The sequence below is a fragment of the Phaseolus vulgaris genome, chromosome 8 (genome assembly GCF_051622355.1).
Source record: "Phaseolus vulgaris cultivar YP4 chromosome 8, ASM5162235v1, whole genome shotgun sequence".
Taxonomy (NCBI): Eukaryota; Viridiplantae; Streptophyta; class Magnoliopsida; order Fabales; family Fabaceae; genus Phaseolus; species Phaseolus vulgaris.
In genome coordinates this window covers 28,370,338-28,392,434 of record NC_143505.1, presented here as the reverse complement: position 1 = coordinate 28,392,434, position 22,097 = coordinate 28,370,338, and the positions used below count along the sequence as shown (strand labels likewise).

At 36.3% G+C, this 22,097-nt stretch overlaps 1 protein-coding gene across 3 annotated transcripts; it reads left to right on the top strand.

Annotated features, from left to right (window-relative positions):
* Positions 1-18,437: 18,437 nt before the first annotated feature.
* Positions 18,438-21,485, top strand: LOC137823642 (scarecrow-like protein 22). Of its 3 annotated transcripts, none has more exons than XM_068628857.2 (2): positions 18,438-18,752; positions 18,857-21,485. In XM_068628857.2, exon 2 carries the CDS (start codon positions 19,018-19,020, stop codon positions 21,244-21,246), a length of 2,229 nt encoding a protein of 742 aa, XP_068484958.1. In that variant the 5' UTR covers positions 18,438-18,752; positions 18,857-19,017; the 3' UTR covers positions 21,247-21,485. The 3 variants fall into 3 exon arrangements, with proteins under 3 accessions (XP_068484958.1, XP_068484959.1, XP_068484960.1); XM_068628858.2 differs by having other exon boundaries at positions 18,467-18,757; XM_068628859.2 differs by having other exon boundaries at positions 18,531-18,752; positions 18,920-21,485.
* Positions 21,486-22,097: the final 612 nt, after the last annotated feature.

Below are 22,097 nucleotides of genomic sequence, written 5' to 3'. Positions count from 1 at the left end.
TCTATGGTATCTAGATAGTGGTTGTTCCAAGCATATGACTAGAGATGCATCCTAGTTCATCAACATTTCTCTCAAACAAGATGGGCATGTAACCTATGGTGACAACAACAAGGGAAAGATCCTTGGTAAGGGTACCATAGGCAATGAATATAGCTTGCTTATTCATGATGTGCTCTATGTTGAAGGTCTGAAACACAACCTACTCAGTATCAGTCAACTCTGTGACAAAGGATATCGAATCACCTTTAGAACGAATTTGTATGAGATTCGATTGCCAAATTCAAAAGATGTTTTGCTAATTGATAAGAGGTCTAAAAACATCTATTTGCTTGATATATCCAGCTCCACATCGATAGGTTGTCTTTTAAAACATGAGGAATCATAACTTTGGCATAGAAGAATTGCACACATTCATATGAATCATTTAAATAAACTTGTTTCAAATGAACTTGTTCATGGCTTACCTGATGGATTTCCTATGAGCTCTTCTTGGATGTTTGTTGAAGATGGTGCGGAAGCTTAATGGAAGAGATGAACAAGGTCCTCCTAAGAGGTGTGGTGACCTTGAAGGTGCATGAAGAGTGTGGAAATGGGGAGGTTCGGCCAGCCCCTTTGAAGGTGGTGAAATGAAGATTAAAACCTAGAAGCTAGGCAAGGAGTAATGTATGGCACTAAATTGACAGCATAACAATACTCTATTCAATCTTGAAAATACAAGGTGTAGGCTCCTCTTTTTATAGGCTAAAGAGGACCAGATTTGATGACCTAAATGCTACACAAATGTAAGCCAAATGAAATGTAAAGAAGTGGCACATGGAGCACATGGCACATGGGTGCACATGGCCCTCCAACTTACACATGGCCGAACTTGATTAGTGAAGGCTTCTAGAAACCTTTAGCTAATCAAGGTTAACTCCTCCTTAATTCTAATGTGCAGAAAAATAAACATTTGTCCACATGGCTATGCTATTTACACCCCAAATAAAACTAGGCTACACTTGATGGGCCTTCACGGAACATGTACCAATATGTCATTCTCCCATTCATAGCTTGATCCAAGTCTTCTTGTCCTAGACGCTCCTAGCTTGGTCTTAGACGCTCCTAGCTTGATCTTAGACGCTCCTAGCTTGATCTTAGACGCTCCTAGCTTGGTCTTAGACGCTCCTAGCTTGATCTTAGACGCTCCTAGCTTGGTCTTAGACGCTCCTAGCTTGATCTTAGACGCTTCTAGCTTGGTCTTAGATGCTTGGCTTGGGTCTAGACGCTCTTGGAGGAGAATTTCAAAATGAAAAGTCCATCAACTTTTGCAACAAGTTAGGAATCTTCCACAACTTCTTTGCACCAAGAACATCCCAACAAAATGCAGTGGTAGAGAGGAAGAATAAATATCTAGAAGAGCTTGCAAGGGCTATTCTAAATGACTCTTCCCTACCTAAGTGCTTTTGGGCTGATGTTGTGAGTACTGTTTGCTATGTGATGAACCATGTGCTAATCAGGCCTATCTTGAAGAAAACCTCGTATGAGCTACTGAATGGAAGAAAGCCAAACATAGGCCATCTGAAGGTCTTTGGATGTAAGTGCTATATTCTAAACAATGGCAAAGAAAGTCTGGGTAAGTTTGATGCAAAATCCGACAAAGGTATCTTTCTTGGTTATTCTTTATCTAGCCATGCGTATAAGGTTTATAATAAAAAGCTTATGACTGTTGAAGAATCTATACATGTTGTCTTTGATGAAACTAACAAATCAGAACAAGGTTTAACAAAGATCAACACAGAAAAAGATGAACATAACATCTTCCTGAAATCTTGACAACAGCACAGAAATTCAACCGGTTGATTCTGCGAAAGAACCGATTGAAAGTTTGTAGCAAGATGATCTACCCAAGGAGTGGAGGATCCCAAGAGACCTATCTGTTGATAGCATCATTGGCCAGATCAACAAAGGTGTATCCACAAGAAGGAGTATGGCAAACTTTTGCAACCATACAACTTTTGTTTCCAAGATTGAACCAAAATTAATCTGTGATGCTCTCAAAGATGAGCATTGGACAAAAGCAACGCATGAGGAGCTCAACCAATTTGTGAGAAATGATGTGTGGTCCCTTGTCCCGAAAACAACCCAAATGAATGTTATAGGTACAAAGTGGGTTTTCAAGAACAAATCGGATGACTCAGACATCATCACATGGAACAAAGCCAGGCTCGTTGCCAAAAGGATACAACCAAGCTGAAGGAATTGACTATGATGAGAACTTTGCATCGGTAGCAAGGTTAGAAGCTATAAGACTTTTATTAGCTTTTGCTTGCATGAGTGGTTTCAAATTATTTTAGATGGACGTGAAAAGTGTTTTTCTCAATGGAGTTGTAAATGAAGAGATCTATGTTTCACAACCACCTGGGTTTGAAGATCACAAACATCCTGATCATGTATACAAGCTAAAGAAAGCTTTTTATGGCTTCAAGCAAGCACCACAACAATGGTATGAGAGGCTAAGTCACTTTCTTCTATCCCATCAATATGAAAGAGGGAAGGTTGATAAAACTTTGTTCATTAAAAAGGTTGATTCTGATGTTATCTTAGTACAAATATATGTGGATGATATTATATTTGGTTCTTATAAAGCAAAACTTTGTGAGGATTTTGTCAAAGCTATGTTATGCAGGGAGAGTTCGAAATTGTTAGAATTGATGACTTAAACAAGAGGGGGTGAATTGTTTATGAAAGTTTTTCACAAATAATGACTAAGAATGAAGTTCTTTAATGATTTACAAAAAGAAGAATTAGAGAAGCCAAAAGAAATGAGTTACTAAAACTGTTATCAGTAAAACAATCGATTGATATTTTGATATAATCGGTTGTTTATATCACAAAGATAAAGGTAAGTATAAGAAGTTTATAAAGCAGGAATATCAACCGGTTGAAAATACAAAATAACCGGTTGATTATGACAACAAATCAAATATCAAACAAATTATAACAGAGAGAGATAGAGAGATTCACACAATCGGATTATACTGGTTCACTCAACCCTGAGCTATATCCAATCCTCAGAACAACCTCTGAGTATTCCACTAGCAATCAAATCCAGATTACTACAACACACCACAAAGAGGTGACTTTGAATCTCACAAAGCCCACTCACCCTCTTTGCAACACTTCACACCTCAAGCCAAAATCCCACTGACTTTACAAGATTTAACCAACACTTACAAAGGTTTATCAAAGTACAATTACAGGAAACTAAGCAAGAATAGAATACACCTGGAATTACAGAAACCAGAAGCCCTATGATCAATTCTTACACTAGAGCAAAGCTTTAACAACAATCTTGCTAAACTTGAAAAACTTCTTTCAAAAACGAATCTCTTTCTTTGATCTCAAAAACTGTATCAATACTTGTTATATTTGATTGTATATTTTGCTTTGAAAGAAAGGCTATATTTATAGCACTTGAAATGTAATCGTTTAAGGCAGTTTTAATCAGCTGAATCAGTTAAAACAAGTTTTCAAAACTCTGTTATGAAAACTCACATTTAACCAGTTGAAACCATGATTTAACCGGTTGAATGAGTCAAGCAGTTGCATAACTAATTCAAAAAGCAGTTTGAAAACCCTCAAGTCAGTTAAGTGACAAACAACTGGTTATCTTGATGATTCAACCGGTTGTTTTCCCTTTGCTTGGAAAAACACTTTGTTTCTTTTAAAACTGTTTGATCAAGCTTTGTGTAAGATTAAGAACTGATCTTAAAAAATATTTTAAACAACCTAATCTAAACCCAAACCTAAAAGTAGCACAACTTCAAGTTTCATGTGGATTTGAAACATCAATCCTCCCATGTTCAACAATCTCCCCCTATTTGATGGAGACAAATCCTTGGGATGCTTTTAGGAATGTTCTTTGTTTTGAATCTGTCCAACCTGCATTCATGAGCAAACACAAAAACATAGGGTAATCTATTCCAAATCAAATAAGCACTAGAAACCAGTTCTCTCTTGGTGATTTCCAAAACAGGAACATTAGCCAAATTAGATGAGAAACCAGCACACATACATAGATGCAAAACATATAAACAATCGGTTATTTCGCAGGAATAACCAGTTGAAATTTTGTATATCAGAGTTAACAGTTTAACAAAATTCAAATTTAAACCAGTTAAAGCAGTTCATAGCAGCAATGTTCAAAGCAATAAAGAAAGCAGTGAATAAGAACATTACAAAACCAACTTCTCCCCCTATTTGTCTCATCAAATAGACAAACGGAAGATTTAAAAAAAAACAAAACAAATTGTTTAGAAACTTAAACCAGAAATTTTAAAAAGAAGAACTATACTCCCTTTCGAATTGGAGTTCCATAATCTGTTTCTGAACTTCTTCAATTTGTTCATCCAGTGTTGAGAAACGTGAATCCATATTGTTAAATCTTGATTCACAAAGATCATAGAGATTCCTTTGATTCTCAGCAAAGGTGTCCATCCTGTTGATCATCAATCTTTCAAAAGGTGACATTGTTGTGATTCTTTCTTGTCCAACACCTTCACTTGGACCAGCATCATCTGCAGTAGTAGTAGCAGCAACAACCTCCTATGTAGCATCTTGTTCCTCTTTAGCTTCACTGATTGAGGCAACTAGATCACCACCTTTACTTACCCAAAAGCCATTGATCTTGGTGAACCCCATTTTACTAAGTGAGCCACTATTAATCTCACTTGAGGATTTCACCACTTCATCCAACTCTTCTTCTAAGTCAACTTCAAAATACTGAAGAAATTTAGTAACTAAAATGGCATAGGGATAATGAAAATCACATAACCTTGTGGCTTTGTGCATGTGATCCTTGATTATGTGTATCCAGTTTATCTTGACTTGGTTTATGATGCAATAAATCAGCACCAAATCTTCTTATGACAAGGTTGAATGGTTGCTGCCCTTGGTGTTAAAATCCAGGAGACAATGAAAGCCATAAGCCTTTCACTCAATTTCAGTCCTCCAACTGAAAAGCTTCTTACCCTTAAAAGTGGATTTTTGAGACAGCTTTTATAAAATTGCATCTTGTTGAACTTATCAACTGCTCCAATGTTTCCCTTGTTGATTCTTAGACCAGAAAACTTCAGTCCAGTGACAACAGTCCATACTTCATTGGTTATTTCCAAATCTACTCCTTTAACATGAGAGAGAAGATTATCACCATTAAATTGAAGTTTGGTGTAGAAAACTTTACCAAGTCTGGATAGATATTTCCAGACATCTCCAAAAAACGCCTCAGCATTTGACATTTAGTGGGTTAAATTCAAACGTAAGGGAATCAAATCAAAGCCAATAAAGCTGTTTTGACAGACGCTATCAGTAAACACATGCAGATTTGACTAAACATTAAAGAATTTTGATTTCCAATACAAATAAGAATATATTATTTTAAAAAGTAATAACTGCTCTGAAAGACCATGTTCAACATTGCAATAAATGTGTATTTGACCGCTAACGGTACAAAAAAGCATCAAGTATTCAAATCAAAGCTTAAACAAATAAAGCTGAATCAGATAGAGTACTCTCAGGGCTAAAATAATCGGTTGTTTCGCATAATCAACTGATTGATTTTCTGTGACAGAAATTTTGAAACTGAGAAAATCCAAATCCTTCACCAGAACCTGAGAAACACATATACAAGTTAAGGCACACACCATTTGAATGATAATAGGGCAGATATAAACCAGAAACACTTTATAAAACATAGAATTGAACTTAAGATTGATTGTCCAAGAAAAGAAGAGAGATAAGAACTATTCTATTAAGAACACATGTACAGATTTGACAAACAGTTCTAAAATCCATAACACTAGTTCTAACACAAGAACTTGCATCCATGAAAGCCAGTTTCAACATATTCTTCATTATGGAAGCAAAGTCCTGAAAAAGAAAACCATCAAATACCGAATCTTGATCCCTTTATTATTTGATTCAAAGGCACAAAAATTGTCTTTACTCTTGTTGTTTTTCCCTTTAGCAGTCATTCTTCAAGCCCAAAAGTAATTCTTGGCTACCAAGGATACCTACAAGAAAAGATTAAGAAGCAAGATTTGGTCCCCTCATAAATTTGTGTCCAATGATGTTAGTAGCAACCTTAGGAACCTTTAAAATCTTAGGAACCCACTTTAACAAGCCTCTGGGAACAAGAATTTTTCGAAATTTGCAAAATCTCACAGAATGACCCTTTCTCATATAGTAGAAACAACCGGTTGTTTCGACTTTTTAATCAGTTGATTTTCTGTAATGGTTGAAAAAGGTTTTAAACAGTCACTGTTCTTGCTTTGTGGGTTAAAACCCAAACCAGATTTTCCAAAAACACAATTCTGTGAGGCAAGCATAGTTTCAAAATTGGACTTCCCTTTAGAAAGCTTATCCACAATTTTTATAAGATATAAAACTTTCTTTTGAAGAGATTCACAATTTTCACAAACACTAGAATCACAATTGAAAGAAGAATTTTGATAAATCATTTCAAGGTTTTCAAAATCAGTTTTTGAATTGTTCAAATCTTCTTCCAGAACTGCGACTCTCTCTTTCAACCAGTTGTTCACATTGATTTGGTTGATGTTCCTCACTGGAAATCACCTAGTGGAAACTAGTTTGTGGTGCCTGATTAACTGGAATAGATTATCCTGTATTTCTATGTTTACTTGTGAATGCAGGTTAAACAAGATTCTAAACAAGAACATTCCAAAAAGCTTTCCAAGGATTTGTCTCTATCAAATAGGGGGAGATTGTAGAACATGGAAGCTTTGATGATTCAAATCTGTGTTGAAGGTTGATGTTGTGCTGCTTTTGGTTAAGAGCTTAGTCTAGGATGTTTAGAATTCTTGTAAAGATCATTCCTTTGCACAAGCTAGTTCAATCTATTTTAAAAGAGAAAAGTGTTTTTCTAAGCAAAGAGAAAAACAATCGGTTGAAACTATGATATAATCGGTTGTTTGTCACTTAGCTTGATTGAAGATTTTCAAAACTATTTTTGACTTGTTTAACTAACTGTCTAACCAATTCAACCTATTAAAACGACATTTCAACCGGTTGATTGTCACATTTCATAACAGCTTTTCAAAAACCTGTTGGATTTGTTTTCAGTTGGATTAAAATTGTTTTGGCTCATGATTGACTGCTTAGAACGGCTAGTTTTAAGAGCTATAAATATGTTGATGAAAACTATTATAGGCTCAAAACATTTGGCTAAAAAGATTGAAAGTAGAAGAAGCAACTCAATTGTTGTTTGTTCTTCCCTTTTTCTCTAGTTTTATAAACATTGTATAGAGTAGTATAGGCTTTATTTTGGGCTTGTATTTTGATATGATTCCACTAGCACACTTTGAATGATTCTTGACATTCTTAGGAATCATCTTGAGTTGGAAATGAGATAGGAACTTTATCATAGAATTGGATCAAGGTTCTATGAACAAGAACTCGCCAAAACTAGTACCAAAACCCAAACTCATATGGAAGTTCCAATTATTGTCAAATTGAACCGATTAAAATGGAAAGGAAAGCAAATGCACTGAACAAAATGGAATAAAACTGAAATGTACCGAACATAAAAGCTATAAAATGAAAAAGAAGCAAGAATGAAACGACAGAAATACAAAACCGAAGCAAGAACAGCAAGAACAACAAGAATGTCGAACAGAAATTCAAAGGAAGCAAGCTAAGACATGAACAATTAAAGAGAAGGAAGGAAGGAGAAGAGAAAGCTCATGAAGATGGAGGAATTGTTGGATGATCACGCCACTAGGAGGATGGAGACTCCAAGATAAGTGTGCAAGTCGCCACTTGAGGTAACCATTGAACTCTCAAGATAAGACTAGTGAAGAAGGCACAAAGCTCTCCAATGCTCTCTCAAAAATTGAGTATAGTTTCTCTAATCAAAATTCAAATTTGAAATGTACAAGGGCAGCACCTTAATTTATAGCCTAGAGGTGCTGAAATGCAAGGCAAATTAAATTCAAATTCCCCCCCAAAAGCTAATGAAAGTGGCGCCAACTATGGTCATGAAGAAGGTGTGACCTTCTCTCTCACTTTGGCACCTCCCTAGTTACTCCTACACCTATCTACTAACGCACCCCCCCCTAAGACTCCTAATCTAAAGACCTAAAGATGCTTTAACAAAAGAGGTTTCTAATGTTTCCCTCTAAGCACCTTCAAACAAAGAAATTACAAAAAGAGAAAATAAACGTCCATTAGCTCCTAAAGCTTTGAACATGCTTCTTGTAAGCCTTTGAGGTGGGCTTTGACCTCCATGGGCGTCCTCCACTTGAGCCTCAACCTCTTCTTGCTCTTGATGATTGGCCTCCATGTCCACTTGAGCTTGATCTCCATCATATTTGGGCCATGTTTTGGGTAAATTTTCATGGGCCATGTATTGGGCGAATTAGAGTAGGGTGTTGTTAGGATCGATGGCTAGAACAAGAGGGAGGGTGAATTGTTTACAAAATATTTTCACAAATACTTTGCTTAGAATGAAACTTTAACAATCAACTCAGAAAAGAAATTCAGAAAGCCAATCAAATTGCCAAACAGAAACAAATATCAAAATTATAATCAGTTAAAATGACGATTTAACCAGTTGTTTATGACAACGGAAAATATCAAACAGTTATGGAGAGAAGAGATAGAGAGAATTACACACAAGGTTTATACTGGTTCACTCTAACCCAGAGCTACATCCAGTCCTCAGTCAAACCACTGAGTATTTCACTATGTAACCAATCACAGATTACAAACACACAACACAAATAGGTGACTTTGAATCCCACAAAGCCTACTCACCCTCTTTGCACACAGCCAACACCTCAAGCCAGAATCACACTGACTTTATAGGATTTTACAACAGTTTTACAGAGAGTAATATGAACAATTACAAGAACCTAAACAAGGGTAGAAAACACCTGGAATCACAGTACACCAGAAACCCTATTGGTCAGTTCTTGAATCACAGTAAAGCTCAAAAGCAATCTTGCTAAAAACTTGGTAAAACACCTTTTCACAAACAATTGGTAATCTCTCAAATCAATCTCAAATCAGAGTATCAAACTTTTCTTTTTCATCAATCTTTTCACGTTTGAAAGGAGACTAGTTTTGTATTACTTGAGAAGCTATCGTTGAAGGCAGATTTGAACAACCAAATCAGTTAAAACAGGTTTTCAAAAAGTTGTTATGAAAACTTATATTTAATCGGTTAAAACTACGATTTAACCGGTTGAATGATTTTGACAGTTATACAACTGATTCAAAAAACAGTTTCAAAACACCTTTGCCAGCTAAGTGACAAACAACTGATTATCTCGAAACTTTAATCGGTTGTTTTTCCCTTTGCATGGAAAAACACTTTAAATCTTTAAAATAGATTGAAATAAGCTTTGTTTAAGAATCAAGACTGATCTTACAAAGATTTTAAACCTCATAACAAAACCTAAACCTAAAACACACCACAACTTCAGGCTTCATGACGATTTGATACATCAAAGCTTCCCATCTTCAACAGGTGTAAATAGAAAAATAAAGAGTCTAGCAGAGTTATAATTGGGCCTCCTTGGACCCAATGCAACTCTAGACTATCTATGGTGCACAAATAAATTATTGGAGAGAAAATAGAAAGCATGGAGTGGCAAGGAAGGCATGAAGGTCCCCATGTCATCCCCTTAATGGAGATGATTCCCACCAATGCCAAAAGACCATTTATCTTCATGGAAATGAAGAGGGTTCTCTCCAATTAGAAGAACACAATTGTCAATCTCTAATTTGAGAATATTTGCTCCAATTAGAGAAAGCCATTTGTCCTTTTATGAGTGAAGAGTTTTTAGGATTAAAGATTGCACCTTGGATGCCTATAGCACTATAAATATAAGGCTTATCCCCCCTTGTAAATCAACTTTGAATAGACTATTGAAATGCTGCCAAATTTCAACCTCAACTAGTCTCTTAGCTCACTCCTTGCTAGCCTTATTTGTAAGTGTTTTAGCATGGAACCTCTTAGGAGTTGGCCTAATCTCTCTTAAGCTTCGTTATCATTCTTCATACACCAATACTTCATGGTTTCTTTCACTCATTTAAGCCACCAAATCCCACCAAATTTCGCACCCCAAAAATATAAAACAAAAGACACAAAGTTATGCAAGCTAAGATTGCATCAGGAAGTATATCCTAGATCCTAGTCATGTGTTGGAAGTGGATGATGTGCAAATCAAAGAGAACTTGTCCTTTGAGCCTAAACCAGTTGGGACTGAAGATCAACTGACTTAACAAATTAGAGGCAAGACCATATGTATGGTGAAAGTGTTGTGGGATGATAAATCTGGTGATTCAACTTGGGAAATGGAATAAACCATGAGAGAAACTTATCCCTACCTCTTTGTTGGTAAGTCAACTTTCAAGGATTTTTTTTTCTTGTTGGGTAGAATGTAAGGATCTAGAAATAATTTTTAGAATATAAGTGTTATATTTAAAATGACATAAGAATATTTTATTACTCAAGTAAAAAAAGTATATAAATAGAAAAATCAGTTATTCAAGTTTTATTTTAAAAGAACCATCATCTCTCTAGAAACGTTCTTTCTCCTTCCTTTGACTTATCTCTACCTTTTTGAACCTTAGAACATCATTCTGCTACTTGCTAGGCCCAGATGGCGGAACTTGCATTTTTTGAGAGAAGAAAGCGACCCCATTCGTCATCAGACTCATGATCAGTGTCCACCAATGGACTTTTGGCAACGATTACTACAAAATTGCTTGATCGAAATTTTAGTTAGAGTAATTTCATTTGTGCTCTTTTTTCCTTTAAGTCAGTTTTTAATTTGTAGGTTAGTTTGGTTAGTTTTGTTACATGTGATGATTTTAGCTTAAGAATTAGTCTCTATTAGTTCAGAGTCCTGGTGATATGGTTAGATCATTGATTAAAACTGTGGTACATGTTAAGCTATCCTTGGGTTCTGTAGGATTATAGATTTTTATGAGAACACCTATTCAAAGTCAGGTAAGATAAGCTAGTTTTATTTTTCAAAAGAACCTTAGGTTAGAAGATTTGGATGTAGTGGTGACGTGGTCATTAGTTTCAAATTTTCTTGCAAGGTTGTTTGTTTTTGTGTAAATTAGAGTGTTGATTGAAATTGAAATGTGGAATTGTAGACATGGTAGATGTTGTAGATTTCATAATTGATTTTGATCTGAATAAGTCAATGAATTTGTTTTGAATTTTTATATGACTCAATTGAAGTGTAATGATTACTGAGTATTGGTTTTTGAATTTTGAATGAATTTGGTTTAAAGTCATAAATATATATATATATATATATATATAGAGAGAGAGAGAGAGAGAGAGATATCGGTTAACATAGTAGCTCAATGAGAGTGCCTGAATAACACTGAGTAAAGTGGTATCTATTTTGATTTGATATTTTTGTGAAAATATAGATTTGATGTTGAATTTTTTAGAGAAAACTTGAAAGATACCAGTTTGATGAATTTTTATTTTTCCCTTGTCACTCTAGCGAGGGATTTTCTCTCAAGTAAAAGATCATCACTCAAGCTAGATTAGGACATTGGAAATTGAATTGCTCTCAGACCAATTTTTCCTCAAGCGAAAAAAAATTCTCACTCAAGTGAAAAATGTGGTGAAAAATGAGGTGCTCTCGGGTCCATTTTCACTTAAGTGAAAGGGATTCTTGCTACACTGAGGTGAAATTTTTAGGTTCATTTTTGCTCAAGCGACAAGATTTTTTGCTCGAATGAGACCCATTTTCGCTCAAAGCTAAAAAAACACTTCAAATTTAATTTTTGCTTTTGAATGGCTGGTGTATTATTTTTTACTATTTTAATTAAATTTTATGTGAAAATTTAATTATATATCTAATTGAAAATCATTTAGTTTATGTTTTTATGTGATTTCTTGGATAATTTTGGTTTGTTTAATGTCTAAGCTTTGGTGTGATTTAAAGGTTTGGTTATGTGTAGTATGAGATATGAAATATGAAATTGTAATCGAGACATAGTATTTTCAAGAAAGAAAATACCGTGTTGAGATTCGTCTAGAAAGAAGTATGTTGACTCAAATGTTGAAATAAGCTAAATAAAAAGAGTTAGGTTGTTAACTCTAACTATCCAAAACTTAAAGCTAGATATTTTTGTTATCAGGATGTTTTTAATTCATTCTGTTTTTAACAGATATAAATAGCATTGCTTGTATTGTATCAGTACAGTTTTTCTAATAAAGAGATTTCAGTTTCAATTCCAATTATCAATTAATTCCCAACAGATTGGTATCAAGAGCATAGGGAGGGGACTTGTGTGGTTTCCTGGCAGTGAGGGTAAGACTGCTGCTGGAACTTTGAGCAGAGGAGGATCTGCTGTTTTGCAAGCCAAGAATTGGAGGTTGACTACTATAGGTGATAGCTGTCATGGCTGCATTTGGTGTGGTTCCAGGGAGTCTTCCGGTGTTTGATGGGAAGGATTATGATGATTTGATTGTGAAGATGGAAGCCATTCTTGGTTTTCAAGAATTAGAAGAAGCTATCAAGATTTGGTTTCAAGATTCAACCAAGCTTGAAACAGAGGAGCAGAAGAAAAATTCTGAGAAGCAATCAAAAGAAAATAAAAAGATTGATTGCAAGGCACGGATGTTACTGCATCAGTGTGTCTCAGCTGCCATTTTCCAGAAAATCTCAAAAGCTAAATCTGCCAAGCATATTTGGGACATACTGGAACAGACCTATGGAAATACTGGTAGGGTTAAGAAGGTGAGGCTTCAATCACTCAGAAGACAATTTGAATTGTTGTCCATGACTGATCAAGAATCAGTGTGTGATTACTTTGGTAAAATCCAAGCAATTGCAAATTCCATGCGAGGCTGTGATGAGTAGTTGCTTGATTCAAAGGTGGTGGGAAGATTCTTAGAACTTTGACTCTTGCTTTTGATCACATTGTAGTGGCAATTGAAGAATCCAAGGATCTTGATGAAATGACAGTAGAAGAACTCCAAAATTCTCTTGAAGCACATGAGCAACGGTTACTTTCAAGAAAACGTAGTAGAGTAAGTTTTCCAGGCTCAAACTGCTGGCAGAGGTAGAGGAAGAAGTGGCTGGAAAAAGAAAGGAAGAGGAAGAGGAAGAGGAGGTCAATCAAGTGACTGGCCTGCTTCAAGCAGTCAGAACTAGAGTCAAAATAGTGTGCAGAAGCAGAAATTGGCTGCTGGTAGAGGGAGTCAAGATCATGGATCCAAGAAATTCCAGGATAAAAGAAAACTGCAGTGTTATAATTGTGGAAAGTATGGTCATTTTGTAGTTGAATGTTGGGGAGCTGATAACAGTAACAACACTGGAAATTTTTTCAAGAAAGATGAGGCACATCTAGCTCAAGAAGATGAAGACTCTGATTTAGATCAAGTGTTATCAATGGCCACTACAAATCAGGATGAAGATGCTTCAAGTTGGTACTTAGACACAGGCTGTTCCAATCATATGACTGGCAACAGGAAGTGGATTATCGATTTTGATTCTATTGTAAAAAACAGTGTGAGATTTGCATATAATAGTATGATCTCTGCTGAAGGAATTGGCAAGGTCAGATTCACTTGTAAAGATGGAAGAGTTGGCTGCATGAATGATGTCGTATATGTGCCATCAATGAAGAATAATCTTCTCAGCTTAGGCTACCTACTGGAAAAGGGATTCAAAATGTCAATGAAGCAGAATTCTATCAAGATCTATGATCAGAAATCAAGGTTAGTTCTTAAGGCACCTTTGTCTAAAAATAGGACCTTTAAGAGTAACCTTAATACATCAACTACACAATGCTTGTCTTCAATTGGGGATAAGGAGGAAACAAATCAGGTGTGGCACTACAGATTTGGCCATTTGAATTTCAAGAGTTTGAACAAACTGAGCAGTAAACAAATGGTCACAGGGTTGCCACCAATCAACCTATCTCATAAGACTTGTGAAGGTTTCCTATTTGGGAAGCAATCAAGAAAGAATTTCAAGAAATCAGTACTGCAAAGAGCAAAGAGGCCTTTGGAGGTTGTATATTCAGATGTATGTGGCCCTTTTGATAGCAATTCACTTGGAGGTAATAGGTATTTTCTTACTTTTGTGGATGAATTTACTAGAAAAATTTGGATTTACCTATTAAAGGAGAAAGGTGAGGTGTTTGGAAGATTAGTAAAATTCTGTGCTAAGGTTGAAAGGCAATCAGGCTATGCCTTAACCATTTTCAGAACTGATGGAGGTGGAGAATTCAATTCCAAAGAGTTGGAAGAATTTTGTGTTGCAAAAGGAATTGAACATGAAGTTACAGCTCCTTACACTCCACAACATAATGGAATTGCAGAGAGAAGAAATAGAACTTTGCTTGATATGGCAAGGTGCATGCTCAAAGGCAAGGGGCTGCCTCATAGCTTTTGGGGAGAGGCTGTCACCACTGCAGCCTATATTCTCAATAAGTGTCCTACAAAAAAATTGGAGGCAGCTGTACCAGAAACGGTTTGGTCTGGACTTAAACCAATTGTTAGTCATTTGAAAATATTTGGTTCCTTGTGCTATAGGCATATTCCAGATGAAAAGAGGAAGAAGTTGGAAGATAAGAGTGAAGCTCTTATCTTAATTAGATATCATCCAACAGGTGCTTACAGGTTGTTCAACCCAGTAAAGCAGCAAATTCTCATCAGCAGAGATGTTGTTGTAGATGAGAATGAATCCTGGAATTAGAGTAAATATGTAAAACAGATTCATTGTTTTTTAGAAGATAGTGGACAACAGCAATATGAAGAACATGAAAATATAGTTGAGCCAGAATCTAGAAGATCACAAAGGCAAAGATTTCCTTCTTCTAGATGAACAGGTCATGAAGTTAACAGTGATAATTTGATCACTGATGAAGGAGAGTTGGTTCACTTAGCATTTGTGGCAGACATTGAGCCAATCACTTGGAAGGAGGCAATAGTTGATAGAAAGTGGAAGAGTGCAATGATTGAAGAGTTGGAATCACTGGAGAGAAATGAAACCTGGGAATTAGTGGCTTTGCCAAAGGGAAAAAGACCAATTGATGTCAAATGGGTTTTCAAGATAAAACTCAAGTCTGATGGCAGCATAGCCAAGCATAAAGCAAGATTAGTTGCTAAGGGTTTTATGCAGAAACATGGAATAGACTACACTGAAGTCTATGCACCAGTGGCCAGATTGGAAACCATTAGATTGGTGATTGTTGTGGCCAGTTCTAGAAACAGGAAAATCTATCAAATGGATTTTAAATCTGCATTCTTGAATGGAATTTTAGAAGAGGAGATTTATGTGACTCAGCCACCAGGTTTTGAAGCAAAGGATGTCAGCCACAAAGTGTTCAAACTTAAGAAGGCACTTTATGGACTCAAACAAGCTCCTAGAGTGTGGAATAAACTGATAGATTCATTTTTGCTCAAGCTAGGCTTCACAAAGTGTTCAGTAGAATATGGAGTGTATGTAAGAGAGTCACAAAGTCAAAGCTTAATCTATGTATGTCTATATGTGGATGATTTGTTAATCACAGGGAGCTCAATGACAAAGATTGAGCAATTCAAAAATAGATTGAAGGTTGTTTTTGAAATGACAGATTTGGGAATGCTTAGCTATTTTCTGAGAATGGAATTTGTATACACAGATCAAGGTATTATCCTGCATCAAAGGAAGTACATTAAAGAAGTGCTCAACAAATTCAATATGGATCAATGCAATGGAGGTAGGGTGCCTACTGCTGGAAATTTGAAACTGACAGAAGCCTTGGAGGAGATTGCAGTAGATAGTACTTTGTTTAAACAGATTGTTGGAAGTTTGAGGTTCATCTGCAACAGCAGGCGTGACGTAAGCTATGCAGTTGGACTAATAAGCAGATTCATGTGTAATCCAAGAGCCCCTCAGATGGCAGCAGCAAAGCACATATTGAGGTATCTTAAGGAGACAACAGGGTATGGCTTACTGTTTCCAGTAAGCTTGAATGAAGTTGAAGACTGTTTGAAGGCTTGGAGTGATTCAGATTGGTGTGGTGATAAAGTGGGAAGGAAGAGCACCTATGGATATTTTTTTTCAAATATTTGAAAGCACCAATTTCTTGGTGTTCTAAGAAGCAAACTGTAGTTGCTCTCTCATCTTGTGAGGCAGAGTATATAGTTGCAGCAGAGGCAGCTTGTCAATGTGTTTGGCTTGAGTCTGTGCTTGATGATTTGAAGTTGGATCATGTGAAGCCTGTGCAACTTTGTGTGGACAACCAATCAGCCATCAACCTTGCAAAGAATCCAATCTCACATGGGAGGAGTAAACACATAGAGACCAAGTTCCATTTCTTAAGGGAACAAGTTGGAAAAGGAAAGCTAGAAGTGAAGCATTGCAACACCAAGGAGCAAGTGGCTGATATTTTCACCAAACCACTTAGACTAGACAGATTTGAAGAACTAAGAGAGTGGTTAGGAGTTAGAAGTGTTGCAGAATTTAGCTTAAGAGTGTTGAAATAAGCTAAATAAAAAGAGTTAGGTTGTTAACTCTAACTATCCAAAACTTAAAGCTAGATATTTCTATTATCAGAATGTTTTTAATTCATTCTGTTTTTAACAGCTATAAATAGCATTGCTTGTATTGTATCAGTACAGTTTTTCTAATAAAGAGATTTCAGTTTCAATTCCAATTATCAATTAATTCCCAACAAAATGTATGTGTATGTTGGTCAGTAGAATTCTGACATGAGAAATTCATCTTAGTTACACATATTTAATTAGATATTGCATGCATGATATAGTATTAGACGTGATAAATAAGGATGTTACAATTTTATTATTTAAATTATTTTTATTAAATTAACTATTTAAAATCCACAAACAAAATATAAATATAGATTTATTATTATTATTTTCATTATTAATTATTTTTAAACTTTCATTTGTTTTATTCTTTAAAAAGGAAAATTGGGTTACGAGAACTGAATTCCTATTTGTACTGGTCAGAGACAAACGAGCCACATCACTCGGCCTCGATGACCGACCGACCGGATGATTGACTACATTAAAGAACAAATAAAGAACACACGACAAGTATGGTAACATCCTACAAATCAAGGTAACACCCCTATAAATCTGGATAGCACCCCGATGAATCCAGGAACTATGAGATAAATAAGCTAATACTGTTTTATTGAATATACGCACCAGATATGACCCATGAATGAAATAGCCCACTACTAAACACTATAAACAAGACTTTTATACAAGAGAAAGGTACCCTTAATCATACACTCTTAATAGAGAGTACTTACTTGATCGTTAGAGAACCTTTTACAGGTTTACTCCCGATCGAGAGTTGAAGAGCTGAGGAGTACGAAAGGAGTGAAGGAGGAACGATCGAGTAAGTAGGAGTGAGTACGAAAAAGACAAAGGAGAACGACCGAGAGATCAAAGACAATTGTTACTACCAGTTCCAGTACTATACATGCCTTCTTAATCTATACAATTACATTATTTTTTAGTGAACCTATACACATATCAGATATGAACATCATAATTAATTCTATTTTTTTTGGTAAATTTACTAAAAACATCAAGAATAAAGGAATCTAATTTGATAAATACAGTTGTAAAATTTATATTTCTAAAATAAATTCTATCTTCACTAATTATTAATGTACTATTTCCAAATTTATGCCAATTTTTAATCTTTTAAAACTTCTTCAAAACTAGTATAAAACTTATAATTATTTTACATAAAAATATATATTTTTCAATTAAATAGTAATATTTTATTTTGATATTTTAAGAAATATATATTTTTCAAATTTTCCCTTATTGATTTTATATTTTATCTTTCTTAAAAACGTATCATTTGATTAAAGACTTTAGAAGATGATTAATCGTTGTTCTTGAAATATATAGTTATTGGAAAAGTTATTTTACAAAAAAAAGGAAAATAGATAATAATTATTAAATATAATTATAGTAGTTCATATAAAAACATACAAGTAATGAATTTTTAAAAATTTATGCAATATTAAAGAGATTATGTAATTTTATAAACATTAACCTTAGGTATTTTTATTCGAATATATATTTTTTCATTGACATATTTTTTACTTTTCTCATTTAATTATGTAATAAAAATATGAGCAGTTTTAGTTTTTACATCACATTATGGAATCAATTTTTAAAATAAAAAAAAAACTTGGTTATAAGTATTTAATATAGAATGTTATAACATTCCAAGTATTTAATAAGATTTAAAAAAATAGTTAAAAAAACAGAATGTTAACAAATAGAGAGATAATATAACATACACCTTTCTCAAAACAAAACTATAAATTGTGCGCACTACATTTGCGAGTGGGGACAGAGTGTGACAGAGACCCTACCATGCGAGATAACAACGTCTACAGACAAAAGCCACATAAATATTATATTAATAAGCATAAAATTTAAGAGAGAGAAAGAGGGAAAGAGAGAGAGAGCACTTTACCACTTTTATATGTTGCACGCATCCATCCACAGCAGAAAACACAAGGAGGACAAGGGTACTCCACAGACAAGAGAAAGAAAGAAAAACCCATTTAAAGCTTTTTTCTTTTTGTACTGTGCACATCACAAGAAGAACAAAGATGGGTTTTTGAACCATCACATAAAAGAGAGAGAAACAAAAAAAAAAGTAGACATATTGGAGAAAAACAAGAAGAAGCTGTGCAGTGAAAGAAGATGAAGGAGGAGAATGAATGAGGTGAGGTGTGTTTGTTATTGTTGTAGTTGTAGTTGTTTGTTGTTTCTTGTTTGTTGTTGCTGAAATGGGTTTGTTGAACTAAACTGCATGTATTTGACAACTAGGGTGTTAAAGCTCAGATCTTTGTCTTTTGTTCTCACCACAAATTTCCTACTTGGTATTTTGAGGTCATCAATTTGTGCACCGAGTCCTTGACTAAAAACCAATTTCGTGGTTTTTGTGGGGTGGAGTTTACTCTTCTACCAACTTGTTGGGGTTGATTTAGATGAAGGCCGTGCCCCTACCCTTTCAGGAATTTAGAGGGAACGGGGTGTTAGATTTTGCTTCTGGTGGTGTTGCTGTTTCAGATTCGCTGTTACTCCCACAGCAAGAGCAATTTCTGCAAAGGTGGAATCCCCACAGGGAAAACTATTGCTATGTGGGCATTGACCCCACTTCTGGTTTGGACCTCAAAAGGAAAACAAGCCCTCCCACATCCTCCTCTACACTGTCTTCCTCACGCGCCAGCAGCGGCTGCGGTGGAGGCTGCGGCTCGACCGATAGCACCACCGGCGCTGGGGCAGCGAAGGTCTCGACTGAGAAGGAGAACAACCCACCTCAAGCAGGGTTAGAGGTTGGGCAGGGAAGATGTGGGCTGGGAATGGAGGATTGGGAGAGTGTGTTGTCTGAGTCATCAGGTCAAGATAATTCCATTTTGAAATTGATTATGGGAGACATTGAGGACCCTTCTGTGGGATTGACCAAGCTTTTGCAGGGTGGAAGCGCCTCTCAGGATGTTGAGTTCAATGGGGTTGGAGTCGGTTTTAGTTTGCTGGATCAAAGTTCTGTTCTCGATCCCATTCCCAGTGTCAACTTTATGACCACCATTCACCCTTCTGCTCCTGGGAATTGTTCCGACTTCCCTTTCAATTCCCACACTAACGTTAGCTCCAATATTTCCAGAGTTGCTTCTGGTGTGAATCTGCCAAACCCTGCCTTCCCTGATTCGGCTAGAAATCTCTCACCCGTTTCACTCCCTCAGGGTGTTCTTCACCCACATCAACAACACAATCCACCAATAGAGCCTCTGGATGAGAAGCTGCAAGTTCTCAATCCCCAGTTTTTTTTGAACCAAAATCAAACTCAGTTTATGGCAAACCCAGGTTCGGTTTTGCCTTTGACTTATGCTCAGTTGCAAGAACATCATCAGCTTCTCCCACAGCCTCCGGCCAAACGCCTCAATTGTGGCCCAAATTATCAGGTTCCTAAGGCACCCTTTTTGGACTCTGGCCAAGAGCTGTTACTACGGAGGCAGCAACAGCAGCTTCAACTGCTCCCTCACCATCTGCTTCAGAGGCCATCCATGGTGGTGGCCCCAAAGCAGAAAATGGCGAGCCCCAGCGGTGAAGATTTGGCAACCCACCAGCTTCAACAGGCTATAACTGAACAGCTTTTCAAGACTGCAGAGCTGATCGATGCCGGTAATCTGGAACTCGCGCACGGGATATTGGCGCGGCTCAATCACCAACTTTCCCCCTTTGGGAAGCCTTTTCAGAGGGCTGCTTTTTATTTCAAAGAGGCCTTGCAATTAGGACTTCATTCAAATGCCAACAACAGTTCTATGACCTTCTCACCCACTGGCCTTCTGCTCAAAATTGGTGCCTACAAATCATTCTCAGAAATCTCCCCAGTTCTGCAGTTCGCCAATTTCACTTGTAATCAAGCACTGCTTGAAGCTGTGGAAGGGTTTGATCGCATTCACATAATAGATTTTGATATTGGGTTTGGTGGGCAGTGGTCTTCTTTCATGCAAGAGTTAGCACTGAGAAATGGAGGTGCACCTGAACTCAGGATCACAGCATTTTTGTCACCCTCCCACCATGATGAAATTGAGCTCAGTTTCACTCAGGAGAATTTGAAGCAATATGCTGGCGAGATAAACATGTCCTTTGAGCTTGAGATTTTGAGCTTTGAGTCTTTAAATTCTGCTTCCTGGCCCCAGCCACTTCGTGATTGTGAAGCTGTAGTGGTTAACATGCCTATTGGCTCATTCTCAAGCTACCCATCATATCTTCCTTTGGCCCTTCGCTTTGTGAAGCAGCTCATGCCAAAAGTTGTGGTTACATTGGATAGAAGTTGTGATCGAACTGATGCACCATTTCCTCAGCATCTGATTTTTGCACTTCAATCTTATTCGGGGCTTCTTGAATCACTTGATGCCGTTAATGTTCACCCAGATGTCCTTCAGATGATTGAGAAGTATTATCTTCAACCAGCAATGGAGAAGCTTGTTTTGGGCCGACATGGTTTTCAGGAAAGAATACTTTCTTGGAAAAACCTTCTCATGTCATCTGGGTTTTCACCATTGGCCTTTAGTAACTTTACAGAATCTCAAGCAGAGTGTTTGGTGCAGAGGACTCCAGGTAAGGGATTCCATGTTGAGAAAAGACAATCTTCCCTGGTTCTTTGCTGGCAAAGGAAGGATCTCATCTCAGTTTCAACCTGGAGATGCTGACGAGAGCCTTTTTGCACCTTTGAACTACCAATTAATTTTTAAATTCAAAGGTGCTTCAAAACTTACTGCTTTTTATGATCTTTCTTGCTTCAATTTGCCTTGGCCATGGTTCTATGCTAATGAACTGTTTTTAGGATTTATTTTTCAGTAAAGCAAGTGAACATATTAATTAGCAACTGAATGCCAATTTATGAATTATGATATTTAGTGTATTTCTATAAATATGGGCATTTTATTTATGCATTTTGCCCCATTTTTATTGCCTAAAGTGATGGACTTTTCTTGTATGCTTGACAAGTAACACTAATTAGCCTGTAAAGTTGAGGCTTTGTTTGATCCTTGATAAAGTCTCTCTTTCTCTCTACTAGGTCAATTTGCTCTATGAAACTACTCATGTAGTTTTAGATAGCTCATGAACAGCACCCTATATTATTCACTGTGACTTCTTCTGTTAATTTGGTAGTTTGCAAAATTTCCATTTGATATACATTTTGTCTGCATACCCTTCCCCTAGAAGAATTCATATGAATACTTATTGTGGTTGCTGAATACTGATCTGATCACCCGTTCATCACAACTTAGTTATGAACCGAATCTGGTATTAGTGTTTCTATTCTACATTTCATAGCATTGACACTTTTCCCATTTGCACTTGCATCATTACCCTTATGTCTCGTTAAGAGCCTGCTACTTCAATCAAATGCCTTAATTTGTTTATTATTACTTAGTAAATCTGCACAAAGAAGTCATAGTTAATTGCCATTTGTCACGGCTGATCTCAGGAGATTGAAAATTACTCTAGATACTAGTGTAGTGTTTGGTTGCGGCAATACTTTTGGATCATCTTTTCT

Excerpts from the sequence above, each read along its gene's own strand:
- LOC137823642 (XM_068628857.2), top strand. The coding sequence starts at position 19,018 with ATGAAGGCCGTGCCCCTACCCTTTCAGGAATTTAGAGGGAACGGGGTG.